We start from the raw sequence: 27,872 nt of genomic DNA, 5'->3' as shown, positions 1-27,872 counted from the left end.
GCTAAGCAGCACAGGAGCCTCACTGTTCCAAAACAGAGCAGAGGAAAATCCTCATCAGCTCATGAAAGGAGTCAATTTATGCAACCAATGCTCATGTGGGTACTGATGTAACGTGTGAGGAATTACCTCGGCATCCCTGGAACAAGGGGTGGGTGTTCAGGTTGTGGCAAATGGCTCTGAAATGCAGGGCCAGGAGTTCAAGTGGGCTTAGTAAGGCTGGAGCAGTGCCTGGCACATGGGGTTTTGGGGGAGGATTTAGTGGGATGGTACAGGCAGCCTATTCCAGCGTCATCTTTCCAGCTGAATCCCAAGCCAAGGTAGCACGGGTACTGCTTCTCCTGTGTCACTGTTAGCTGCAAGGGGGGGTAAGGGCAGGTATGTGGCAGGGCTTGGAGAGGATCCCTGGTGTGTGAAGCAGCCCTATGAGGTATTGCACACAGAAACATGGTATGGAGACCTTGGTATTTAGCCTCAGATGTATGCATTTGACTGGCAGCCAAGGGTTTCAGAGTTTGAAATGTGTGGATAAGGATTATCACATGGTAAAGCCTGTTCTTTGCTCACTGTGAAGTTGTCTCTAAGTTGCACAGATGAAGACATTCCGTATCAGGCGAGAAGTATGCTTTTGGCTCATCCACCCCAGGAGTAACATGTTCATATTCCTGTGATGTGCAGGAGGAAATCCTGTGTGTTATGAGACACTTAAAAATAATAATAATTTTGATGCTGTTCTTTCCATTGCAATCCAGTTACAGCCCTTTCTTTAGGTAATAATCCTGGGGCCGTTTGTGTGCAGGGCTGGGTGGAGCACTGGGAGCATCTGCCTGGCCCCAGGCACAGCCACAGACCCTGGGGTTGTTCCATTGTATTTATTTCCTGCCTGGGGTGTTGAAGCATAAATCCTCAAAGGTTCAGCTTCGGTTCCTTCTGTCTAAAATCCTGGAAGCAGTTTCTCCCTTTGTCTGGTGTGTGTGCTGCAGGGGTGGCCCTTGCGCATGGAGGGAAGGTTATTTCAGAGGTGGTAACTCTGCTTTTTAAACAGCAGCTGTGGAAACCCCTGCCCAGCTCTGGGGGCTGTTTTGCTCTGGGCAACCCTGGCAGAGCAAGGTTGAGGGGCTGAGAAGGAAGCAAGTGGTGTGCACAGGCTGGGAAAACCCAACTTCCATACGGATGGCAGTGGCGCGCAGTGTTGTGCTCGCAGTGCGAATCAGATTTGTTCTCATGTGCTTGAGACTGAGTGACCAAACCCAAGTGCAGAACTGCAGTGAGATTTGCAGCCACGAGCTGTGCCCTGCTGCAGGATGGATAACTGGATCCTGCTTCCCAGGGGAGGAACAGAGTGTGGAGAGCCCACATGGACCAGTGCACTGCTGTGGTTCTGCTGAGTCTGCCTGGAGGCTTTGTGTGTGAAGATTTTCTGTTTATTCCTGTTCTCTGTACAGAGATAGAACTTCTCTGGAAGTTTCTATGGGAGAAAGCCCAGTAATGATTCTGCTGGACGTGTAGTCCCAAAAGTCCCTGGAAGCTCACACAGTTGATGTTCTTCCGAGCCCGCCTCCCCCAGCTCATGGAGGTGTTGTTGGGGTCTGTTTGCTGCGAGCGGCTGGAGGATGGGAAGGATGACAGTGTGTGATGTTCTCAAGTTTCCAGTAAAAGTACAACTGAAAAAGTGAATCAGAGCTTCCCCTCTGGAGCTCCTCGAGGAGCAATAGAGAGGAAAACCGGCAGCTTTCCAGAGCCTCGATACACAGCGATGGTTTCAGCTCAGAGGAATGAAGGAGGAGAAATCCCACAGCTTCTTCTTCACGTAGCCTGGATGAGCTGGATCCGTGGCGGGTGAAAACCCTACATTAGGATATAGGGTTTATATATCCAACACCTTATGGTTATCATGGCGAGGTTCACAATCCTGGGGAATTAGAAGCATCAGCTGTAGCTGTTTCTAGGCGGAGTTCAGCTCCTGGAAGGCTAATGGCTGTGTCAGTGATAAAAATCAGTGTGACCATATTGATGTGCCATTGTGGGAGGTGAATGGTGTTCAGGAGATGGGCAGAAACCTGGAGTCAAACCCCGCCTAAGAAGGGACCATACAGATTGGGGTGGTACACAGCGATGTGGTGCCTCTGGAGGTTTGCATGGCTGTCGCCTGCTCAGCCCGTCTGGCACCTTCCCAAGTGCTAAATGTTAGTTTATAAGGGGATGGAGAAATGAGAAATTCAGTAAGACCCAGGAATTCCTGTGACTGAAAAGCAGCTCTACAAATGGAGAGAGCAAGACTTTGCAGATCATTACCAGGTGAAAAAACATTTTGGTAGACTATGTGAGCATGTGCAAGTAATCTTCCGAGAATGATGTTGAGTCTCTTAGAAGACAAATCGTGGGATATAAGGTGTCTGCAACTTTATTTTATTGAGCTATGTCTTGTTAATGGGCCCGTTTCCCATGAAGCCCCATGTTGAAGGCCTGGTGCTAACCTAGGTCAAGTTATTTCTCTTAGGATTGTCCTAGCAGTGTTAAAATAGAGCAGTGTTGTTAGTGCAGGGTAATGATTTCCACATAGCTGCCTTTAATCCCCTACAACACATCTGAAAACACTTTTCCCATCCTTGAGCTGTAAATTAAATGACTCGGAACATTTGAGGGCGAAGCCTGATCTCTCACCCGTTACATTGGAGAAGTGTGATTAGGTTTTTGCTGTTGCCCAAACACAACGTTGTGGTTGTTAGTAGCGTGAACCTGCTGCCAGGGTGGCTTGGGGTAGCCACCACCAGCCTGTTGTGCAGGAGCTGCCCATGGCATCATGCTCTGTCAGAGTCATCTCCTAATTACTTCAGATTACCTCGCATTCTGCCATTCCTGGGGAGAAAGGAGTCTCCTTGTGTAAGCATAAATGCTCATCAAGCTTATGACTCGCGCTTCTGTTTGGTGAGGCTGGTGTTTCTCCCATTCTTTTTTGCCTTTAAAATTGCCAGATAGAACCTAAATTGTGCTCTATCAGCTGAATTTCAGGGTGGTTCGAGTGGAAGCTGTGGCTGGGGTGAGCCTGGCTTTGTTCAGGCTATCCCTGGAAGCTGTATGAGGCTGTCTTGTTTATGCCAAGAACTTTTGGTCGCTCTGAAGAACTGATGGTGAAGCCTTGAGTTGTTAAAAGCACTAACTACAAATGGGTTTCAACATGCAAACCTGAGTCTGGGCACGTCTTTAGAGTGTAAGAACACCTGTAATGACTTTGGAATACACAAGTTTAGGTGCTTTCAGGTACAGATGGTGTGATCTTTGTTGGCCAGGGACTATGGAGAACTGTGAAACCCCAACTAGAAGGTGCTGGCAGTCCCAGTGACCGAATGCCACAGCTTTATGCAAAGCAAATTTACTGCTATCGCTTTTATCTTCTGCAATCAGAATCTCTTTCTGGATCTTGGTTATTTACTGGCAAACTGAAGTCTTTGGGAATCCTTCAAGCTGTGTTTGGCATGTGGGCACCAGAATGGAGCGAAGGGGAATGTCGTAACTACCCCATCGCGCAGTAGCACGAGTGTGCATCAGGCTGACTCGATGCAAGGGAAGAGGCACGGAAATAATAGTGGTGGTCTCTGCCAATGTAATTAGGCATTTTCATTGTTCTGGGCCTCCAGATGAAATTCTTAATGTGGAAGTAATATAGACAGGCCTGGATCGTGGCAAAAGCAAGTCGGGATTGCTAGGAACGCTGCCCTTCCTGGGAAGGACGGTTTCCTTTGTCCCACCAAAACCGGCTGGAAAGACCCACCTAAAACCAAATAATTACAGTAAAGATAATTTATCAGAACAAGACATCTAGCTAAGAGAGAGTATATTATTCCCTGTTGACAAAGCTGTGATGGTAGTGCTGAGCAGTGGTTTGCAACGCAAAAAAAAAAAGCTTATATCCTCAGGGAATGGATCCAAAGTGTGATAAAGCCAGTGGGAGTCTTTGCTTTTGGTAGGTTTTGGATCAGACCCTGAATTTGGAGAGGTGGGTTTGTATGCTGACTGGTTTAAATGCAAAATGCCCAAAGTAAAAATCGCATCAAGAATTCCTGGGTTAAAACCATGCTCCTTATTTTTTCACACTTGGCCTCTGCAGATAATTAAACCAAAGCTGAATGTGGTATGTGCAGAGGCCAGAGTCCGACAGCAAAGGATGCTTGGTTGTGGCAAGTGATCGGTGCCTATTGAAACACAACCTGTTCTCATTAGGTGGTGCAGATTATGATGATAAACAGGATAGTTTGTGTTTGAAACCTTTATCTTCATGCAGTTTCCATCTCCCAACTCAACCTCTTAGCATCCAGAAAAGCCTGTGTATGTGCCTGCTGGATGTTCGCTGGACCCCTGCAGCTCCCTCCTGCTCCAAGCGCTGGAGATTGCATCCCAGCCATGCTCCCAGATGCCTCTGTGGGGAAAAAATGACCAGGCACATGGAAAACCTTTGGACAGCGGGAGCATCCTGCTCTGGCTTGGCAGGATTGAAGATGCATTTGTGAATGGAAACTGTATTTTTAGGGCTTTGTCTATCTGGCACCTGTTGAAAGGGTCAGTATGATTCATACAGGGTTGTGTAAGCCTTCTCTCTGAAAGGCATTGACATAATTCTTGATGTAGTCTCGTATATAGACCTGCCAGGGATTGCATATATATGCACAGATATATACACACATTACATACACATGTATACACATAATCAAAACACATTTCAGGATTCAGGGCCAGAATAAAGGGGCAAAGCCAGGACCATGCAGAACAAGAACCACCACAAGCCTGTCTGCTGGCTTCTTGAACTGAAACAAGTTTGTATCTTAAACTCCACGCTAAGTTGGAGCCGGTAGTTCAAGAAAGGTTTTGAGCTTCATGGTTTTACTAGCATGGAGCTGGCATCTTCTCTATTTACTATTGTAACATTTCTGAGGATAATTTTAGACAAACATGTATGTATAGTCATTCCCTGGCAGGCTTATATACTATTATATATTTGGGTTTCGTGGTTTGGGGCTTTTTGGTCTGTTTTTGGTTGGGTTCTTTTGTTTGTTTGTGTTTTCAGAAGCCTGGTTTTTGTTGTTTGGGGTTTTTTTTGAGTTTATGGGGTTTTTGTTTTTTAAAGCAATTTAATTTGAGTTTGCTTAACTTCCCATTGCAGAGCTGAAGGGAAAACCTGGTCACCCCCTGTTCTGGAAGATGGCAAGGCTCAAGCGTACCGGATCAACATAGAGCCAGAACCACAGGTACGGCAGCAGCACCCTGCACACAGGCTGGGAAGAGGAGATCCATGTCTGGGATCTGGAAAGTCCTCAGTTCTTCCTGCAATCCTTCCAGAGGTTAAGGAGTTTCTATGTGTGGGTTTGAAACATCGTGTTTGCTAGACATCTCCGTGCAGGTCTCGCTGTGCTTTCCTTGGGCTGGTGAAGCCCAGGCTCCTGTGGTGAACCAGATCCCTGAATTAATCTGACTTAAACCCAGCTCCATCACTGCCTTCCCCCCAAGCTAGGCTGTGTTGAATCAGCTTGCCAGTGGCACAAGGAGCCTGGGCAGCGCCATGAGGTGGGCAGGACCCAGCACAGTGACCAACTTCATGGTCAGCATTATGTTTGATGGAGCTGTTGGGAGCATTCCGAAGGGTGCTGCCCGATGCCTGCCCTGCCTGGAGCAGAGCACAGCACACCCGGGGTCTGTTTGCGCCTGCCTTGGCTCATGTGCCTCTATTTCTGCTGCTTCCAGCATCCACCGCACCCTCCTAATCCCGTGATGCTGATTCACTTCACGTGGTGGTTTCTTACTTTTTTTTCTTTCTCTTATTATAGAATCCCAGACTGGTTTGGGTTGGAAAGACCGTAAAGCTCATCCAGTTCCAACCCCCTGCTATGGGCAGGGACACCTTCCACTAGAGCAGGTTGCTCCAAGCCCCTGTGTCCAACCTGGCCTTGAACACTGCCAGGGATGTGGAGCATCCATCTTTCTCTTCCTTCTCTCTGCTTTCCAGCTTGTCTCTTCCCTCTCTCTTCAGCTCTTTTTACACCAGCACTCTGCCTGCAGCCTGCCCTGCCTTCCTGCCCTGCCTTCCTGCCCCATGGTCTCTGAGAGGCAGGGCAAGGGCAGCACCGCCTCCAGCAGCAGCCTGATACCAGGAGGTGGATGGAGCTGAGCAGATCTCCATCTTCTGTACCCATCTCTTGACTAATACCTTGTTAGCGAGGTCAAAGATGACTCTTGTTCTCCTCTGGCTCCTTAAAGGGAAGATGAATGGTGTCTTGCTCTTTTCTGCCTCTGAGCTACCTGATCATTGGGTTTTCGGATGTGTTGGTCCATGATAGATGCTGAGAGGTATCTGGGGAATGAGGAGGAGACCAGGAGGAGTGTTCAAATATTGCTTGTATGGTTTCCTTCTCAAAGGTGATTTGTCTTACAGGCTGTTTCATGAGAGGATTTTCTCCAGCACATGCAGCTGTCGCTGGATTAGCTTCGCTGCTTGTTTCTAGAGGTGGCTTTTGGAGTGTCCTGGCGGGGTCCCAAGGTCCCCCCACAGCCCTCTCTCGGCTCAGTCCAGAAGTAATACAAGACCTGCAAGGGTGCAAAAGGGCAGGATGATGCTGTGAGAAGTGGTGTTGGCCTTGTTTCCCTTTGGTGAGGAGCGGGCAGAGAGCACCAGCAGCAGAAACTCCACCAAATAATGAGGATGAGTGTGAGATTCCCTGACCTGTATAGTCACGCCTGGAACCTGTTGGCTGTAGCAGCCGTGTGGAATATGGAAATTCCATGTAGGAATATGCATTCCTATAGCGGGCAGAGGGGTTTTCGGCTGCCAGCCCTGCACAACAGCAGCACTAGCAAACCCACCCCAGTGTCACACAACAGCAGCTCGTGGGTTTGCTCATCTTTCCTGCCCCAAGCAGCAGAGCAGGGGGATCTGTGTGCTTGGGCTTTGAGTTCTGGCCATGTTTGCTTCATTAATCAATTACAGCAATCTCTTCTGACAGATACTTTTTTCTTAATAGACTTTAATGTGCCTCAAACCCTGTGAATAATATTAAATGAGGAACAAATGTGCAGCAGTCCCACTGCCAGATACAACATTTCTGAGGTTTAATGCAGACTGTATTTGAATCTGACTATTAATATATGTTACATATGGATCTCTTTAAAAATTAGACAGTTACAAAGACTATAATGAGGGGGAAGAGATGGATTTTCCTGAATCCAGACCTATGTTGAAAACGTGTAAATCTGGGGAGTGCTCAGCGGATAGAGGAGATGTGTTTGTGGCAAGGCACTGAGAGGCGTGTGAACAAGAATATGCAGGTACAAGACACCAGGTTCATAGGATCATGGAATTAGGGCATGGTTTGGGTTGGAAGGGACCTTAAAGCTCATCCAGTTCCAAACCCCTGCCACGGGCAGGGACACCTTCCACTAGAGCAGGTTGCTCCAAGCCCCTGTGTCCAACCTGGCCTTGAACACTGCCAGGGATGGGGCATACACTGGTTTGGCATCCACAGGTTCCTGCTCTTGCTCTCTTTTCCGTGGCTGTATCCCCACATTGTCTTGCTTAATGGCTTTCTGGTTTTCCCAGAGAGGAGATGAAGGAGTTAGCATGCACACATTAGAGGACTCTTGCTGTGATTGACTCCCCAAACTGAGACTGTGCCTTGAGCATGGTTGATGCTGACTGCTTAGGACACATGCCAGCAGCTGTCCTAACCCCTGAGTTATTGCTGATGCCCTCTGACTTGCATGATGCTAAGGGTGATCATGAGCACCCACAGGTACAGGCCCTCACAGTGGGGATCCCATCCCCTGGGAGAAGAGATCCTGGTCATGGTCAAAGTCCCCTCTGGAGCGATGCCGTACGGCCCTGGGCTGTATTCATCTAGCCCCTGTAGCAAAGGCATTTGTTAGACTGTGAGGAAGAAAAGACTCATTGTAAAGTAATGGCTTGGCTCAATATGTGTAACCTTTAAGCACGCTTCCTCGCTTCTGGGAAAAAAAACAATCTGCTTTGAAACACAGGGAAAAATTTCTGCTAGAAATCTGCCCTCGGATCCCAGAAATAGGGCTGGGGCTGTCCCTTTCAAAAAGGGGTTGAGAATTTTACTCCTTGAAAAGGGTTTTGAGAGTTTTACCTCACGTGGCCTTTCCAGTAATGTGAAGCACATTTTCCTTCTTCCAGGCTTTACTCTATCAACTTTTCCATCGTGCTGGGCAAAGATGTCTTGAAAGTCTTTTGACTTATGACTACAGTAGTTCTTGCTAGAGGCCCCGGAAGATGTGAGCATGAGCAGAATGCCTAAATCTCTGTGATTTCTAGGAAAGCATGTGCCCTATAATTAGGTACATGTTTGTTTATTTAGGTGCAGTGTTTGTCTTGAATGCAGTGAGGCTTGCAGTTATCTTTGTGCAAGAGAACTTGGAAGGTATGGATCAGCTGATGAGCTCTCTCTTTCTAAATGTGTCATGGTTTCTCAGTTGAGCTTTGTGGAAAATCCCTACTTGGAGACTAAGAATGTAATCAATCCTCCTTCTTCACACTCAGATTGATGCTTGCGCTTGCAACAGAAGAAGCTGGATTTGGAGAGCTGCTTGTTCACAATGAGACGTGACACTGAACAGGATAGTAGCAAGTCACCTTCATGAAATAATAACTTTGGTTATCAGTTGGTTACACTGCACTTACAAGTGCGCTTACAAGTCTGCCCTTAACAGCAAGGACCTATAGAGGAGAACACAACCTCAGTGGCATTCAAATTTGCACCCTAAATAATGAAGATCTGTGTGTCTGGCAGGACCCAAGGGGATGCTGCGGGGTGGCTCAGTGCTCTCCAGCCAGCAGTGCTGCCACATGAAGTCAGGGTTTCCATCACACTGGGATGACACCACTGCTGATGTGTTGGGATTTCTGGTCTCTCCAGGTGTGACATCACTGCTGATGTGTTGGGATCTCCAGTCTCGCTTTGCTGCCAGCTCTTTGCCCAGTGTCACTGTCACTGTGGACCCTGGCAGATGGAGAGAATGGGATCACCAGTTCCTGGAGATCTCACTGTCTTCAGCTTCTTGTAGTGTGAGCTCACTGGTTGAAATACCACCATGTGGTGCTAATAAAAGGAAAGGATGTTTGCTTCTTGACTGTTCCTCTACTGCCACAATCAGCAGCTTTCTGGCCCGGAGGGCTTTGGGCCGTGGGGCAGAGCCTCATCAGTGCTAACTGATTGTAGATCAAGTGCCTGGCTGGGAGGATAATTGCAGCAGGAATTAATTGGCAGCGTGTAGCTGGAGCTGGAATGGGATGAAAGTGCTCCCAAACCTGGAACCTTGGCTAAAATAAGCTATGTGGGGTGAAAGGCTGGAGTGGAAGGCTGGGTTTCCTCCGGCTGTCCGGAGAGGGAGAGGCACTTCCCGCAGGTCAGCCCAGTTGCCGTGGGAATGGCATCCCAGTGCCACCCAGCTGGGATGCTGGAAGATCCAGTGGCATGGTGTTCTCAGGGGCAGGGATGGGGATGGTGGGTCAGTGCTCCTGTCCCCTTTCCGTTGTTTCCCTCTCATGCTCTGCTTCATGAGAAGCAGCTTTCCAAGCCCAATGGAGGGGTTAGCTCTGAGCCGTGGAGAAGAACTGGTCTTTTGTTATTAAGGGTGAATGACTCCTCACTTGATTAATTGACTCTGAGTCTTGCTTTAAGTTCTGGATGGGTTGGTGTTGTGCAGGAAATTTCCATACGTCTTTGCAAAGCTTGGCACAGGCCACACTTAATTCTGTGAACCGGGGGTTAAATCCTCCTCAATGAAGAGGTGGAATTTCCTATTTCAAGGTGACCGACCTTCCTTCCTCCCTGGTCCCGTGGTGGGATGGGCCACGGCTGCTCCTGGGAAGGCTCTTGAAGGACCCCTGGTCCCCATTGGACGGGCATTGGCTGGTGCTCTCCGGGCAGAGGGAGGAGGAAATGTCTGCCTCGTGCTTTGGGGAAAACAAAGAGGATGAGATAATGCCCTGGCACGAGATGGGCTCCCGGCACATGGGAACTCGCAGCTTGTTGTTTGAGGACTGAATAATAGCAGAAACATGCTGAATCCTGATGGCTGCTGTAAGCGGCATCAGCCTTCAACTGCGGGTACGCGGGCAGCGTTTCATGCCCAAACAACAGACCACTATAACCTGCTGGTCTGATTTACTGGGTGAAGAGGTTACACACAAGCTGGTGTGCACTTGTGTTCATATCTTTCCTGTGATATATTACTGAATCATTTGAAAGCAAAGGAGTTTTCTCAGTACCGCTGTACCATGTTGAACTGTTGTAGCTGTTACCTTTCATGTGAAATCCTCCAGATATCTCTAAATGAATCTGCATCTCTAAGTGATTTTCAACAAGCCTGTTTTATGAAAGAGGTAAAAAGTAGTGTTAAGATAAAGGGGAAAAAAAATGGGGATGGAAATTTGTTTTCTTCTGTCCAGGTAAGTTAAATAGTTTGTTCTCATCGAAGGTGAATAGGAGCTATACTGAAATAGTAACAATGTGGGTTGATTTAGAAAATGCTGGTGGATAAAGAGCTAACACAGAGACATACCGTGTTATTTTACTTGATAAAATCAGTTTCAGTGATTACTCTGTTAATACAGATTGGGAAACTGCCTGCTTGTGTACTCAGAAATACCGAGTGCTCGGTTGGAAGCATACATGTAGCTCAGTGTTTCTGTTCTTACCCATCACGGACAAATAACTTATCTCATTTCACTTTCCTTGTTGCTCACTTAAGATGAGGAATTGCTCTTTGCAGTCACTTGTGTGACCTGCTGGGGTGAGAGAATGCAGAGAAAGGCTGGGAGCAGGGCAGGGATGCAGGGAAGGGGAATGCTGGCTGGGTGCAGGGAGGGATGCTGGCGGCGGAGGGATGCTCGCTGTGGTCCCCAGACTCCTGTGTACCTTACCCTGGCTTTTACTGAAAGAGCCATTCAGATAAGCTGTGCTGATGAAGTTGGCATCTATTGGGTTTAAGCATGGGACTCTGTACAAGGGCCTGTAGGGACTGGACAAGGGGGAATGGCTTTACCCTGACATAGGGGAGATTGAGATGAGATCTTGGGCAGAAGTTCTTCCCTCTGAGGGTGGTGAGGCGCTCGCACAGGGTGCCCAGAGAAGCTGTGGCTGCCCCATCCTCTTTAAGGTCCCTTCCAACCCGTTTGGAACAGTCTGGGATTCTATGCCCGAATGTATTTCCATTGCTTGTGCTGAAGGGCTTTGTCTGCAGAGCTCTGCCCGAGGGCGTTTTGAAAACGCAGGCGGTCCCTCCTGTGCCCCCGGCTCAGCAGGGCTGTGATCTCCAGCCATCTTGCTTTTGTATGAAAGTGTTAATAAACCCAGTACATCTGTACAAAGCCCTCCTCTGTCTGCTTGTCAAACACCCCCCTGCACCCTTGATATTAAAAACATGCCCTCTGCACTGCAGCAGGCAGGATAAATGGAAACACATTTTGATCATTCTTGCCGGGCTTGGGTAACTGTTTTCCATTGCTGTGAGGTTTTAAGAGACCACTGGGGAGTCAGGTGGCTTAAGGGATGAAGCTGTGGCATCGCACATCGGGTCCCTCTTTTGCTCCTTAGTTCATATGAAGGCTGTGGCTGCTCCCAGGGGTGAAGATGTCACTGAAGCTGCTGGGAACACGCAGTCATCAGGCCCTTGCTGTGGCCGTCACTGTGACCAAACCGAGGTGGAAGTGTTCATTCCTTAAGAAGCTCATCTCTAGTAGTGAGAGATTATCTCTGGGTTAGATGTATGCTGTCCTTGTGCTGTGCAATATATAGTGCAGAACATGTGCATGTGTAAATACAGAGCAGGAATGTTTCCTTAGCCTACCCTAAACCCACTTTAATAAAACCTCATTTTAAATCAGAGCTGCTTCTTGTGAGAGCACTCCTTCAGTAAGGGGTGGGTGTCTTCCTCCTGGAAGTTGAGGTGCCCAACCATTGTTTGCAAATGGTTTAGAAATTCCTCTGTCCATGTAAATGTGTTTCAGATGACTCTTGTTAAGACTGCTATAATGCTGTCAAAAGTGGCACATCATTTACATGTACCATACTAGAAATGAACTATGGGAAACATTCAGCTTTTGCCTCTCTGGTGTTGTCGCTCCTGATCCAGTGCTCCCGGTGGGGTGAGCTGCAGCCTGGCACTGGTGTGTTCAGTCAAACCCCAGCTCCTGGAGTTGTGTGTTTATGGAATTACTCCTGGAAACCGAAGCCAGGCTGCTGTGTGTGGAGGTACATGTGTTTTACCTGAGGAAATGGGGGTTTGTGGCTGGAAATCCACACTGACGCGCGGTGGTGGGGCTGACCTCAGCCTGCTCCCTGCCGTAACAGCAATTACATAGAAAGCACTGGAGACTCTCACGTAATGCTTTAGCTGCAGCTTTGCAAGGGTTTCAGCAGGAATTGCAGCACGTAAACCAGAAAGGAACGCTTTAAAGCGAGCCTGACTGCTGGGTCCAGGGCCATGAAGCTGAGCAAACCTGAGCGATGCTCAAAGGGGCCTGATCCACGGGTGTTTTTCAGCATGTCCGAGACCAGCACAGGCTGTGGGGCTTGTTTGGAGCCCCTTTCCCAAGAGCTCACTGCTGTGCGCTAACAGCCAGGCCTTCTTGGGCTACAGCGTGTCCTGGAGACGCAGTTCTGGGACTCGGCCAGGCTCCACGTTGAGTCATGTTTCACGTGAACGTTGTCTGCAGCCTTTTAACTAAAAGACCATCTGATCTTAAGGGTTTGGTCTCTTACTTAGATCTGAAAAATGAATTTGGTGTTTAGCTGATGACTGTGAAAGGAGCGTAGCAAGAAGGACGTGATGGATAAAGTTTTTCTTCAGACTGTGGTATACACTGAAAGAGGAACTTGGCAGAATGTCTGAGATCCGTCTCCTAAAGTAACCCCCACACTCTGTTCATCCAGCTTCAGCAAACTACACCCGACCTCTGTTCTTATCCGTTCATCTTCTGAGCTAAACAGTGGGATCGTACTTACGAGACCCTTTCAAAGGTAGATTGAAGCCTGCTTGGTCTGTAAAAACAGCACCTCAACAGGACATCTGAACTGTGCTTAAAGGGAAATATGTGCTAAAATGTGTGTAGCTTTTAACATTTATCCAGCTTTGGGTGCAGCCTTTGACATTAAGTGTTTGCCACAGGATTTCTTTTGAGGCTGTGAGCTGGAGAATCAGTCCTGCTCCTGCAAATCTGTTATTTGCATTCAGATGAAAACTGTGCTGTCCATCCCATGCGCCTCTGTGGGGTGATAATCAGATTTCCATTTCTGGGCCTTTTGAACCAGTTTATCAGGGACAAAGCACTGTCTTTGCTGTTGAAGAGTTGGGGGGAAGGAGAGAAAGGGGTGGCTGCGTTGCAGTTGTCTTCTGTGCAGAGGTTGAATTTCAGTCGCAAGAGTGACAGGTTATTCTAGGAGGTGTCTTCAGGCACATTTGCATGAAAGAGGACTTGAAGCAATGAAGGCAGTAAAATTTCACCCACAAAAAGCACTGTGCCAGGAGAGGTCAGAATCAGGTCATCAAAGTCCGATTGTACTCTTGGCTTAGGGAAAAAGGCAGCCACGGGCAGAAATTGCACCTTTGCTTCAATGAAATCCTTTCCTTTCCTCTTGCTGCCAGGTCTGAGCCCCGGGCAGCCAGCAGTGCCAGGCACCAGTTGGAGAAGCCAGGGGGCCCATCACCAGGCTGTCTGGGCGCGTTGGACAGCAGGCACAGTGGGGATGGGTCTCAAATCACTGCTCAGCCTTGCAGGAACCACCATGGGTTTGCTCTAAGCTGATCTTTTCAGGTGTAGCTACTGAGGCAGATGGTCGGATGGCCTCCTAATAATAGTGACATACATTATCCCAGTTCCACAGAAAGGTTCTCTTGCTTGTTCTCTTCCATGGCAGGCAGCTGAGGGACCGATGCCAGGGACATCTTTTAGCCATATATTGCAGAGGCAGTCGGAGAAGTTCTCTGCAGAATGCAGCTGGGCTCAATTACCCAAGCCCAGAGCAAGAAGTAAAACCCCAGTGAGGAGCTGGAACGCTCGGGCTCATCCTGCCACTGCTGCAGGCGGGCACAACTAAGTGTGGTCACAAGAGGTACCTCTTCTAGGTGACCCCATGGCGAAGGGGATGCTTTGACCTCCTGGTGTGCAAATAGCAATGTTCATGTCTCTAATTCGCCATTTTGGCAGCAAATGCCTAGCTGACACTGTGCTGGTTTTAGGAATCCACTTTAGGAAGCGGATCTGAAGCACATCAAACAGAAAACTGCTTTTGGCTGAGCCAAGCCGTTAATGACCTTCAGCTCTGTTTAAGTCTGATGCAGGGTGTGTTTATAACAGAGAGCAGGATCTGCTCCCCTGGGCTTAGGAGAATAAACATCTTGCAGGCAACCCCTGCATTGGGAACCAGAGCTGCTGCTGGTCCTGACCCTGCAGATCATCTCCCACCTCTGCACGAGGGGGCTCCAGGATGGGTTTGGGGCTCGGAGCTGTGTTTGTGTGTTGTGTTCAGCTCTGCAGCTCCCAGGTCTGCTCACAAGGAAGGTTTCTAAGATATTCCAAAGATACCATTGATCAAAGCCCTTCCAGATGAGGCCGTGGGTGTGTGGAGGTGTTTGCATGGAGTTTGTAGGAGCCTCTAATTGACCTTTCGAATTATCAGTCTTCAGTTTTAATCTCTGTCTGAGCCTGGAAAATGAGATGAACTATTCTGTGTGTACTTCTGGCCTTTTAAGGGTCTTGATTTGAAACCCTGTGAAGTGGGCATTGGCCGAGGGTGCTCATCACACATCGCACTGCGTTGGTACTGTAGCCACACACAAACCACCCCAAAATCCACCTGCTCCCTGGGACTGGGGCTTCAGCTCCTTTCTAGCTCTGCCTTGTGTGTATTCATGTGGGATGGCTGTGTGAATTGTGTCTGCCAGGAGTGGGAGGCCTGGGCTCCAGGAGCTCCAAATGCTGCGTGTCAGCTTGGTTATGCTTCATAACTGATGGTCCTGGAAGGCAAGCTTGAGAAAACAGATTGCATGTTTCTGTTTCGTAGGGGAAGAGAGTTCTTCTCGGTGAAGCTTCGCAGGCCAGTTCTTGGGAAGGGTTTGCAAACCCTCCTAATTTAAGAGAGGCCGTAAAAAGCAGGAAGAAAAGCCAGCAGAGAAAAGCAAATTAGGTCCCAAAGGGGGGAAGTTTTAACTGATCTTGAATCTGAGAACTGGAAGGAAATCCATCTGGTTCTAGGTTCCTGAGGATGAATGCGTGAGGGTTGTGCACGATGTGAAGCCTTGCAGAGGTCTCACAGCCTTTGAGATGAGGAAAAGGAGACTGTCCTGGGAAGAGATTTTTGTGCCACAGGAAAGGTGCATAGTAGAGAAACTGAGCAACAAGGAAGGCAAAGACCAGTGTGCACTGAGGGGTAAATGCTTTCCATGTGTTAGCTGCCCCAACACGAAGCACAGCTCTCAGAGCCTGCAAAGAACTTGGTGGAAGAGGCTGAGGGACATCCCTTGCTTCATCTCCATGATCTTGGTCTGGTAGGTGGTCAGGGTAGCAGGAATGATTTGGTATCTGTCAGGAGGAGCCTGTTGATCCCTGTGGATGCTGCTGGGTCACTTGTGGCTTTATAACCCTTTTATAATATAGTGGAGCAATGTAAGGGTGAGCTGCCACCACCATGAGCATCCTCTCCTACAGGGACAGGGAGGTGGTGAACCCTGGGACCTCAAGGAGCTCTGCAGTGCAGGGAGGCCTCTGAAGCGCCCTGTTTCCATCACCAGCCTCTCAAGCCTTTTGGAGAGAGCCCAAGCAATAAGTTTTGGCTTTATAGCAGCATTTGCTTTTGATGTACAAATTGGTGAGCTTAACAGGGACAAATGGGCGACACTTTGCAAGTTACCTTGGATTAAAGCAAGTCTGTGGAGGTTGTTCTCGTGGTCCTTTGGTGAAGGTTTTCACTCCAGAAATAACCAGTCCTGCGCTCCCCAGTGAAGGGTCTGGATGTCCCTGGTGCAGAGGAGCCTGCCCTGTCCTCTGCAGGCAGAAACTCCAGTTCCTGTGTCCCTTGGACCAAGTGTGCATCAATGCACGGGCAATTAATGATAATGGGTGTCTAAAAGCATAGCTCTGTAGCTCTCCGTAGCCTGCCAGCCAGCACAGGCTATTGCTTTTCTCCCTGAAATGTTTATGATCCTTCTTTTCCTCTCTGTCATGGTTGAAAATGTTTTATTTCCCTTGAAATAATAATGTAAATCTGGGAATTGGAAACCCATAGCCTGGTTGAAAATATATATATATATATGTGAAGAATATAAATTGGGGAATAGTTAAAACTATATTATTCTTGGTGGCTAAACTCCTTTTTTAATAAATGATTTGATTTCTTACGCTGGAAGCAGTTTTCCCCACATGTATGTGCATGCATGGTGTGGCAGGAGCAGTGCAGAGAGGGCTCGAGGTGGCTGCTGGGGCTTTTGAGGCGATGGAAATACCAAGAGCTTGCTGGTGTCTGCAGCTTTTCAGCTGGTGGCAGGAAAAAAATATAGTTTAGCCTGATTTTCATCAATCATAGAATACAGACTGGTTTGTGTTGGAAGGGACCTTAAAGCTCATCCAGTTCCAACCCCTGCCATGGGCAGGGACACCTTCCACTAGAGCAGGTTGCTCCAAGCCCCTGTGTCCAACCTGGCCTTGAACACTGCCAGGGATGGGGCAGCCACAGCTTCTCTGGGCACCCTGTGCCAGTGCCTCAGCACCCTCACAGGGAAGATCTTCTGCCTCAGAGCTCATCTCATTCTCCCCTCTGGCAGGTGAAAGCCATCAATGAGAGTTCTGCCTTAAGAAGAGCTGAAGAATTGGACTTCCAAGATCTTTTTCTAGCAGGATCTGGTTTTTATTTCTCTTAGCTGTTCAGATTTGCAAGGCTTGGGAATGGCAGTGCTTTCTGCTCTGCACCAGTGATGGACATTTGTTTCCAATTAGTATTTATTGGATTATTTTAGTCAGAAGGAAGCTCTGTATTGGAACCCTCCAGGATGCACTCTGTTATTTCAGGAAACTCCGTTCACAGGACGGTGTTTTCTTTTTCTGCTTGGTTTTGCATCAGCGTCGCTGGGGATCTGCCTTGAAACAGATTAAACCAGATTAAACAGATTAGAGCCTCTTAGCCAAGCATCTATTTCTTCTACTGGTAAGGGCATGTTTCAGACTCGCATGGCTGGAAATAGCAGCAGCCTAGAATACCTCAACACCCTCAGGGCTGTGTCCAGCTGTCTGCTGCTTTTCCCGATAGCTGGAATTAGCCCCTCTCTGGGGAAGGGGCTGCTGGTCGCAGCCTGGAATCAGGTGGCTTGTGGCAAGATTAGCAGTAGGTACTGTTGGATTTATGGGTGTGCGTGGGGCTGACTAACAAAGCTTTGGAAAAACACATAGGTAGTGTTTTATGTAGGGAAAATAATATGGAAAAATTGTGGTTTAATGGCATTCGACTTCCTGACATGAGGTCATATTTCCATAGTTTGCCTTGTGAATTAAAAAGCAAACGAGAATGTGAGAAGGGTTCAAGCTGAAGCCTTGACCAGTGTGTTTCTCACTGTGAATGACTGAGAAAACCTTGCACAAACATGGATCTTTGTGGACAAAGGTAGTTGCAAATAAGTGAAAATATCAGGATTGGCCCCTTGGCTTCAGGTCTCGCCCAGCCTGTACCTGGAGCTGAGAGCGTGGGTTTTGTTGATGTAAATCAGAGCTGTTGCCCCAAGTCAGGAGAGCGATAACAGCTCTGCAGCGATGTAACATGAAATGAGAAGCAGACTCACAGCCTTTCTTCTGCGGAAATAACAAATAGGCTTTTACAGGAGAATAAATGTGGAATATTTGGCAGTGGCTCACCGTGGGGGAACAGGCAAGTTCATTTGGTCCGAGACCAAGGAAAGCTGCAGAGATTCAGCAAGACTGAACTGCAGGTCAAGCCTGAGTTTTCCTTTTCCTGCTGCATATCTCTGTTTCCCACAGCATGTATAAAATATTACTACCACAAACTGCACGGCCCAGCGCAGCCCCTCTGTGTGTATCCTACTAAGAACCATGAAGCTCAAGGTGTTTCTGCTTTTTCATGTCTTCCAGGACAATGGACCAGCCCAGAGCAGGAGGACGATGCCCCATGTGGCTGGTGGCAGCGCCATGGACAACAAGCAGATGCTGAATGTGCAGCACCACCACCCGAACCGGCTCTATGCCAACAGCAGCTCCGAGTCGGCTCTGCCAGGCCAGCTGAGTGGCCTCCACATAGCTCCTGCCCACAGGTAGGACAAGAGCATGGTCAGGCTCTGGGTTCCCTCCTGCAAACACGGTTTCAGGGGGATACATTGAGACTGTGGTGATCCCAGAGCCCCTGAGATCCTTCACCAGCTCCGTTGCCCTTCTCTGCACCCAGCTCCTCAATGTCTCTCAATATCTCCCAGAAGTGGAAGATGGGTGAAGGAGCTGGTTTTCCAGCTCTCCATAAGATCCTCCTATTGCCGATGGGGGTAGGTAGATTAGCAGCATCAGACCCAGTCCCCAGGCTGGGATTAATGCCAGAGAACATCAGAAATGTTGGTATCCTAGTTTTCCAAAGTATATATGCAAGGCAGGATGGAGGGGTTTGCCCTCCTAGGAGTGGGGCTTGCACCACCGCAGACCCAGGAGCAAACACTTGGCTTGGAGCTGGAGGTATCCGCAGGGAAAATGAACCCCAGTAAATGGGGATGTTTATGAATGTCCGATCAGCTCCGTGCAGCTGTGCGGGAGGCTGGGAAATAAAGAACACTCCAAGGAAAGAAACAGCTTTTGTGTAGCCAGGAAAGGTTTGGGTGGAAGACTCGGGCTTTGAGACAGGCCAGGTTGTGGACTGCGATGCTTGCGCATGGCTTAGGCTGCTGCTGATTTATGCTCCTCCAGACTGGCAACGTATCCTGCAAGAAATCAATGTCTGCATCGAATACAAAGAGCAAAGAGAGTTTCTGTTCAGCTGGGGAGCTCTGTGCCTGCACTAATTCATATTTCAGTGACGTTGCGAGCCAGGTTATTCCCTGCGCTGCTCCAGGGAAGTTAATGAAGTTGGAATGAAGGGATCTGCACAAAAAGTACGGAGAACAAAATCTCATGTTTATCTCTGTGCGAGCCAAAAGGCAGGAGATTAGCTCGAGTGTTTGATTAGAATTGGGGCAGAAGTGCATTCCCTTTGAATTTGTGCTTGATCGGGCTGGACAGGTCAAAACCTGCCCGTTTTCATTGAAGATGTGTGAACTGAGGTATGAGAGGGCTGTAACAGGGCAGAGGGGCGCCCGGGGTTGGTTTTCTTTGTTTGAAAGTGATTTTTATTTCTTTTTTCTTTTCTTTTTTAATATAATGAATGCAATGCTGGTTGAGAAAACGAGCCATATGATGGCTAAAATCTGTGTAGCTGTGTGATGGGGGTTCAGGACTCTTGCTATTTTTATTGGCTTTATAATGACCTTGGTGACCTCCTCCTTAAACAGGAAAAGGAGCCCCTTCCCCCCAAGCTGTGCTGTGCTTTGGGGCCCCACTGAAGCACAACACCACTTGAATTCACCTCTGCTGAGCAAGACACTTACACATGTACCCAGAATACTTTTGATTCCAAACTATGCTTTTCATGTTTTGCTGTATTGAGTGAACTGGAATCATGGTTTAAATGACTCTTTGTTGTCTGCTGTACCCCGATCATGCCACATACAGACAAGGAGCAGCATCAGGTCTGGATGCTGGAGGTTGGGGGGCAGTTATGGGGCTGCTCTTCTGTCCCATCCACCATCTCATTTTAGCTGTGGCTGTGCCTGACAAATGGATCTTTCGATGCAGTCACATACAGGAATGCTAACTTCAAAAGAAGCACTTGTGGATGGAAAGGGGATTTGCTGTCATGCCTGTGCCTGGCAGCAGCACACGCTCTCCCTGTGCTGGATGTCTTAACAGTGGTACAAGGGGTGGCTGGATCTCCTGGACTTACATAATTAAAGAAACTCATTGTTTCACCCATTTTTCCCAATACATTCCATGTGTGGCACAGCAATTGGCAGTGCTTGTAAGCAGCTGCCCTAGTTCCTGAAGGCATCTGCTAAGTCGGCCAGCCCAAACTGTTGCTCAATAAGAGCTGAACAGGGAACAAGTTTAACTTCCCTGGTTCAGCGGCTGTTCCCGGGACAGGCACCTCCAGGCACAGAAACTGACAAGAGATGTTTAACTGAATCTTGGGAATGTGGAATCAGTCCCTCACGAGCTGTCAGTCACTGTTTATATTTGACTTGGGCCTTTCTTTCTTTTCCTTCAAAACAGCATCGACCCCATGAAGTCTCTCCCACGGAACAGAAATGGGATTGATGTGGAGTCGGATGTCTACAAGATGCTTCAGGATTATGAAAAGCCCATTTCGGAGCCTAAGCAGTCTGGATCCTTCCGGTACTTGCAGGGCATGTTGGAAGCTGGTGAGAACGGTAAGGAGGGTGGCATCCATAGTGCATCCCATCGAGTTCCTTACACTTCCCTGTGAATGGGGCTGTGGCTTGAGCCATCATTTGGTCCCTCTGCAGCCCCTTCCATGGTCCCACACCCGCCAAGCTGCTGTTGAGGGCTTCACCTCCTTCTCCTTCCTTTGCTGAGATCCAGAAGCTTGAAGAGCCTCTGAAGGACCCGTCTACAAGAGCTGGTGGGGAGGGTTTGCAACCTCCTCTGCTTCACCATTTTACCACACATCGCTTTGGTACCAAGGCAGCCCAGCTCAACACGGGAGGGTCTGAGCACCCTGTGAGGGTCCTGGATCCCCCTATCTGGGTGGCAGGTTTCAAACCAGGGTTTTGGATACTCAGCATCTGGGGGCTTACCAGGTTTTGTGGTTGACTTTAGCATCGTGTGAAAGTTGGGTTTCCAAACGGCTTCTGCGTGGCAGCTTTGTTCCCAGGATTGCTTATGAAATGCAATGGCCTGAAGCGGTTGTGTAAGATCACCAGTGGAGAACCCAGCAGCCTGTCTGAGTAAATGGCATTTGCATAAGGACGTGGGATGGTCCTCAGCAATGCAGGGATAGAGATCAGGAGCTCCTGGCTCACATCTCGCGTCTGTCACAGCTTCCTGCCTGCGTCGTTAACACAAGCAGGAGCCAACTCCAAGCATTAAATAAGATCCCCAAACTATACATTTCAGCTTCTTTTTATTTGCCTTTCAACCTTAAGTCCACTGAGGCTTTTATGTTCAAACTCTCAGGCTTTGCTTTACAACCATTAGGGCAAGACTCTTCTTTCCGCTTCCTTCCAAGAGCCTCGTACTCCGATCATGTGAATCCAGGAACTTAGATTTTATGGGAAAACACCAACTACTGGAAATCTCATTATAAAGCTGCAAGAGGTAGCAAGTCAGACTGTTGCACTTCAGTTTCTGTGTATATAAAATGATGGAGAACCCTGTTCTTTGACTAGAAGGATATTGCTGCTTGTTTCACAAGAAGCACGGTTGCAGGTAACTTCTGAGCATCAAGAGGTTCTGCCAGTTCCAGTTTCCTCAGTGGTACTGAGGCATGTCTGCAAAGCATGAGATAAGATCAGCCTTGGAAGTACTGGATGTAAATACTGCAGCCCCTCCTAGGCTGGCAGGAAAACCGGTGTTAATTACAGGCTCCAGTTGTACCTTCAAGTCCTTCACTGAGAGCAAGCACGAGCAGCTTCCCATGCAGTGTCTGCTGTACCCCCGTGTCTCCTCATTAGGAGGAATAAATAGGACATGACTGTGTTAATCCCAATTAATAATGCTGTGAGACATGGGCACAGGTTGCCCAGAGAAGCTGTGGCTGCCCCATCCCTGGCAGTGTTCAAGGCCAGGTTGGACACAGGGGCTTGGAGCAACCTGCTCTAGTGGAAGGTGTCCCTGCCCATGGCAGGGGGTTGGAATTGGAGGAGCTTTAAGGTCCCTTCCAACACAAACCATTCTATGGTTCTATGATCCCTCCCTTCTCTGTGCCAGGGAAAGGGAACAAAATTGGAGCTTTGCTGTTTTGCTCCTTCGTCCCCTCGCATCCTGCAGCCTTGCAACCCAGCGCTGCCCTTTGGGAGGACAGGAGAAGGAAAAGGCTGTGAGCAGGGGAGGACAGAGAGGTGCTGGGACAATGCCTGGACCCTGGGTCTGCCCCAGCCAGTCCTGGTGCCTGCTCATCCTGGCAGTTCCTTGGCACCAGCACATCCCTAGTGCAGCATTACTGGGTTGGAGCCCAGGATGCTGCTGATGGGCATGAGCCAGCGTGGTGACAGGCCGGAGGGGTCCCCTCCTGGGGCTCTGCCACCCCCTTCCCTCTTGGCTGTGCTGGCAGTGGGGACGTGCGGCTGCAGGCACAGCCTGGCTCATGCCCTGGTCGTTACACACTGTTTGTTTCATAAGGGATGAGAAATTAAGTGAAAAGCCTCTCTCCTGGCATAAAGCTCTGTGATATTTCAGCACAGCTTAAATCCCCGGGAGTGTTCCTGCTCTGTTGTTTTACAGCTCCCACCCCTCCTCCTTTTTCCTTAAGCCTAAAATTATACATTTTGAGTGGAGTCTGCTTTGTGTTGTCCTTTTAAAGTCAAGATCTCCTCTCCTGAGGAGCTGGGTGTCTCAGACAACAACCTGATTTATACGGAAGGTGTTTCTACTGGAAGCCACAGTTTCTTCAGCATCACCAGCCCCATCCCACGCCCTTAAAGAGCGACGCTTCGTGCTGAGGATTCGGGGGAGGCTGGAGGAATCACAGCAGTTGTCTCTATAGGTGCCCTTGGTGTGGGAAGGATGAGGACTGCAGCCACAAACAGGGGTGGCGATGGTTCAGATTGTGGAGTTAAAGCATCTCGCTGCCGTGCTGAGGACCATAAATTATTGTGAGGCTGTGGGCTGGTAAATAAAAGGAAATGATCCATCGTTTGGGAGGATGGGAAGGAGCCCTCTCTGCAAGGCTTGTTTTGCTGTAAAACCTTTTGGGGTTTTCCTCTCCTTCCCCTCCTCTCTTTACTAAGCAGCTTGTCCAAGTGCTCTGCCTGAGAGACAGTGACAGCTTAACTGTTGAATGCTGGCAGATGAGTGTGTCTGGTCCAAGCATGCTGTGTCCCACACTGCGGGAAGCCAACAGCTTGAGCAGTTGTTTCGGTTAATTCCCAGCAAGGCAGCGGAAGGACTCAGCAAGGGAGCTTGGCTGGAGCCAGCCAAGGGCTCGGGGGACCCCTGGGCTGGAGCAGCCCCGCTCTGCTCCTGGGCAGGAGCTCTCACACATGTCACGTCTCTCGGCATCTCCAAATACTGTATTTTGTCTCAGGAAAGTGGGATTTGGTGGGAAATTGGTTCTTTCGGGTTTACTCACTTGGCTTGTGTTGGTGTCTGGATCAGAGCTATGGCTGGAGATGGGGTCTGCTCTGTGAGGGTGCCTGTGCATCCCAAGGGTGACCCAGGGGGTACTCACTAAATAGTCTAGCAGCCAAATTCATCTCTAGATTAAGGCTGCTTTGCCTTTGACAAGGTGTATGTACCAAATTGCTATCACAGTGTGTGGATAGATCGTCTGCTGGTGCAGCCAAGGGCTTCTGCCACCACCCATGCTTTGTTAGGATGAGCAGAGGTTCAGCGTGGTGTCCTGCAGTCATCCATGGCCCCAAATGCTGTCTGAATCTAGTTGGTCTCGTTATTTGCTTTTTCATTCCTTCCAAGCCTGTTGCAACAGACAAAGACTCATCTGGCTCCTTATGAAAGAAAGAAGAAAAGAAACAAAAGCCCAGCAAGGACAAGTTCTCAGTGCGTGTCTGTTTAACATTCTTGGCAGGTGAGAAGCTCGACAGGCTGAGCAACCCTCGAAACATCAAGTCCCCAGTGTCCAAGCTTGGCGGTGCCATGTCCGGGCTGCAGATGCTCCCTGAGTGCACCCGCTGTGGGAACGGCATCGTGTAAGTGTCGCATCCCACCGGAGCCTCCGGTCGATGGGGATGGGAACACAGCTGGGTCGAGTCCTACCACATGTGCGGGTCAGAGTTTGTAGCAGAATACCTTGAATCCCTTTCTGCTTTTTGCTAACCATATATAAACCTGGAATTGAGGAATATGGTTTGGCTTGTCCCTTTTAAGGGAATCTTGCAGCAAAACGGGGATGATTCATGGGATGGTTTCTGCCCTGCTTATCCTAGTAACTGCCCAGGGACTATGAATAGTGCTGGCACTCTTTCACTGCCTTGTGGAGGGAGAAACACTTTGAGGGTCAAGTAGAAGAGCTCTGTGGATTATTTTTGTTTGTTTATTGAGGAGTTACTCTCCGATAGATAGATGTTGGGTCTGATTTCGGAGCATATAGGCATTTCTCTGCTTCATTGTGTTGTAATTTATGTTCTGTTGTAATTTACTGCTCAAGCCAGATTTGCTGGCTGGGAGCCTGCTCTGCAAATGCTGTAACCATGTTCTTGCTGTTGCTGCAAGCTGAGCAGAGATGCTCCAAAAGCCACAATGCCTGCATGTGCGCATCCCCAGCCCTGCCAGCAGTGCCTGGAGGGTGTTCAGATGCTGGCTCCTGATGCTCAGATCCAGCCTGAACATAGATGTTGAGGGGTCTGCTTTGCATCAAGTCCTGGAGTGATGCGGACGAATGGGAACAGAGCATCCCTTCCCATAGAAACATGTGCCTGGAGTGGGATGGATCTGTGCTTGGAGTTGGATGGCAGCTTTGGTAGGGCTGAGATGCTGGGATAGGAACCCACGGTAACACCCTCACATGTCCCTGCATGCTGCTTTCCTTCACTTACTCCGTTTTACTCGAGGGTGCTGAGGCGCTGGCACAGGGTGCCCAGAGAAGCTGTGGCTGCCCCATCCCTGGCAGTGTTCAAGGCCAGGTTGGACACAGGGGCTTGGAGCAACCTGCTCTAGTGGAAGGTGTCCCTGCCCGTGGCAGGGGTTGGAACTGGAGGAGCTTTAAGATCCCTTCCAGCCCAAACCAGTCTGGGATTCTATGCAAAGCTGTTTGTGCTCATTGCTTCTCCACCTCACCCGAGCTCTCCCCATCCCTCCCCAGGGGCACGATCGTCAAAGCTCGGGACAAGCTCTACCACCCCGAGTGCTTCATGTGCGACGACTGCGGCCTCAACCTGAAGCAGAGGGGGTATTTCTTCATCGAAGAGCAGCTGTACTGCGAGACGCACGCCAAGGAGAGGGTTAAGCCCCCCGAGGGATATGACGTGGTGGCTGTTTATCCAAACGCCAAGGTTGAACTTGTCTAAACCCGGGCTGAGCTGTGCAGAGGGCGGGCGCCCACCCACCGCCACCGGCTGCGCTGGGGCTGGAATCAACCCCGGTTACCAGAGCCCAAGTTAAAATGCCTTTTCCTAGATAAAACCGTTTACACTTGGGATCTCTGGGGGATGGTGTTGAAAGCATACGAACAGGTTTTTCCCTTCTTTTTGACACTCTGCTTTTTGGGTTGCTGCAGTGGGATATTAGTCTGTGCCATAACCTTATCCGAGATCTGTGTAAATAGTGATTAATTCTCTACTCTGTTTCCTATAAAACCAGTATTCCCCCTTTTTTGTCCCCCGCCCCCCCTTCTGAAAAAGCAAGGAAGATGTTTTAAAAGCTCATAGAAAATAAGGCACTTTAACAGATGAAGCTGACTCTGATATCCTGACATTTATCTCCTGCCCTCTGGCTGCCCCACTGATTAAAAGCCAACCCCCTGAGGAGCCTGGGATGCGGTACCAGCGGGTCAGGGTCCCTGGCTCATCCCAGCAGATGTGCTGAGGAAGGGTGGTCTGTTAAAACAGCAGTTCCTGTGCAATTCCCTGGATCAGGGCATTGCAGTGTGAGGGTGACACGGACCGATCCGAGTTCCCCGGGAGATCTCCACACTGAGCACGCAAGGAGGCTTTTTTTCTCCCTTCTTTCACTCCTAATTCAGTATTTCTCTGTCATCTAATCCCCCCAGCACACCTTAAAGGACTGAAATAGCACAGAGCCCACCTTGGCTGTTCCACCTCCCTTGCTCCAGCCCCACTGCTCTCATTGCTTTGCCTGTTCTGACTCTTCCCCATCTTTTGCTATGTTTTTGTAGCCCTTTATTTCTAGATCCCAGACTGCCACCATCTGGGTCTGCCTTCCAGTGGGGAGGTGCTGATCAAATCCCTCCCGGCACCTGGGAAGTAACTGGAGCTGGTGAGCCCTGAGTCCACAGGCAGCAGGATTGGATTTATACCCATATCCCAAGGCTCTGCTTTCAGCCAGGTCCATCATCCACTTTATTTAATGGGGAGATGTTTTTGAGGATCTCGGAATGTTGCTTTGTTGGAGAAATGAGGTTTTTTTTCAGGTTGGTGATTGGAGGAGGGAGAGTTTAGTCTCCCAGCTGCTGGGTGCCGATGGGAGCCGTGTGTTTGGTACCACAAGGTTACTTCTGCTTTGCAACAGCCTCCTTCCTCCTCCTCACTTGAGAGAGGGAAGATGGGGGGGAGAAAAAGGAATGTCTGTGCTTGCTTTCTTTCCATGGAAAAGGAAAATAAGAGATGGCCAAAGCACTCCTTCCCCTCCTGGCTCTCCATAACTGAGAAATCTGGGACTGGAGAAGGGTTTGGGGCTGAGCACACAATCTCTTCCTACAGGTTCTGCACCCTGGAAGGGAGTAGGGATTTTAGGGTGGTAGTTGGCTATATCTAGACCTCTTCATGCAGTGCCTTACAGGGACTGAAGCTGCTCCAGCCCTGTTCCTGAGCGTGCAGCTCCCTCCAGCCGGGTACCACCTCACAGCCACAGGGATGCTGGTCCTGCGCCTCCCTGCCGGCAGCAGAACATCCACCTTCCCTCCCTCTGCCGTCAGGATTTGTAATTGTTAAAGTACAAGGAACACGTGGGATTTGTTATCACGGCGCTGTGTTTCTTGTCTGCACAGCCTTGCTCGGTGGGGTGGAAGGGACATACTTGGGACAACTGTAAATGATGATGAATCCAACAATAACCAGGTGGGAAGCGTTTCTGCCCTCTTTGCAGGGCTCTGCTTGGAGCTGTTGGTTTACCATTGTCAGAAGCAGTTGTTCTGAATTCCGCATCCCAGGGCACGTTGATTCTTGAATTCAGGCCACCTCATTCACGTTATGGGGTTTGTAGGAGCTGCCACATGCGAGGCTCTCGTGTCCCCAGGGAATGCCACTAAACTGCAAAACAGGGGGAGGGCACCGTTTGTATGGAATACAAAATAAAACTATATTGATGGCTTTGTGTCTCGTGTCACTCTGCTCGGCCATTGCCTGGTCCCTGCTGGGCTCTCCCATGGCAGTGCCGGTATGTATGGGGGTCCTGCAGCATCCAGGTAAGGAGGATACTGGATAAACTGGATAATCTCAGAGATAGATTGTTGTGCTTCTCATGGCACTGTGCATTGAGAGCCTTGCTTGAGGCTTGGCCTGTGTCTTGGCAGGATTTGGCTGGGGTTTTTTTAACTCATGAGACCTTCTTGGGACCCTGCATCCCATCGGGTGCAGAGATGGGATGGGCTGTTGTGTCTCTGCCCATTACCTAGAATCACAGACTGGTTTATGTTGGAAGGGACCTTAAAGCTCCTCCAGTTCCAACCCCTGCCACGGGCAGGGACACCTTCCACTAGAGCAGGTTGCTCCAAGCCCCTGTGTCCAACCTGGCCTTGAACACTGCCAGGGATGGGGCAGCCACAGCTTCTCTGGGCACCCTGTGCCAGCGCCTCAGCACCCTCACAGGGAAGAGCTTCTGCCTCAGAGCTCATCTCAATCTCCCCTCTGGCAGGTTAAAGCCATTCCCCTTGGCCTGTCCTTACAGACTCTTGTAAAAAAAGGCAAAAAGGGCTTGA

The 27,872-nt window shown here is 49.3% G+C and overlaps 1 protein-coding gene across 2 annotated transcripts in view; it reads left to right on the top strand.

The window, feature by feature from the left end:
- PDLIM4 (PDZ and LIM domain 4) overlaps positions 1 to 27,264 on the top strand; it is a 41,867-nt gene extending 14,603 nt beyond the window's left edge. The window contains exons 3-7 of one of the 2 annotated variants that reach the window (XM_030503783.1): positions 5,156 to 5,240; positions 18,140 to 18,318; positions 20,354 to 20,511; positions 23,847 to 23,967; positions 25,080 to 27,264. In XM_030503783.1, the coding sequence (XP_030359643.1) occupies positions 5,156 to 5,240; positions 18,140 to 18,318; positions 20,354 to 20,511; positions 23,847 to 23,967; positions 25,080 to 25,284 (748 nt within the window). In that variant the 3' untranslated portion in view covers positions 25,285 to 27,264. Of the gene's footprint in view, positions 1 to 5,155; positions 5,241 to 18,139; positions 18,319 to 20,353; positions 20,512 to 20,607; positions 22,957 to 23,846; positions 23,968 to 25,079 lie in introns of those variants that run through there. The other variant, XM_030503784.1, reaches the window with a different exon arrangement.
- The last annotated feature ends 608 nt before the right edge of the window (positions 27,265 to 27,872 follow it).

This window comes from Strigops habroptila, chromosome 12 (assembly GCF_004027225.2).
Source record: "Strigops habroptila isolate Jane chromosome 12, bStrHab1.2.pri, whole genome shotgun sequence".
Classification (NCBI taxonomy): domain Eukaryota; kingdom Metazoa; phylum Chordata; class Aves; order Psittaciformes; family Psittacidae; genus Strigops; species Strigops habroptila.
The sequence above is the reverse complement of the archived record's forward strand: the minus strand, read 5'-3'. Positions and strand labels throughout refer to the sequence as shown.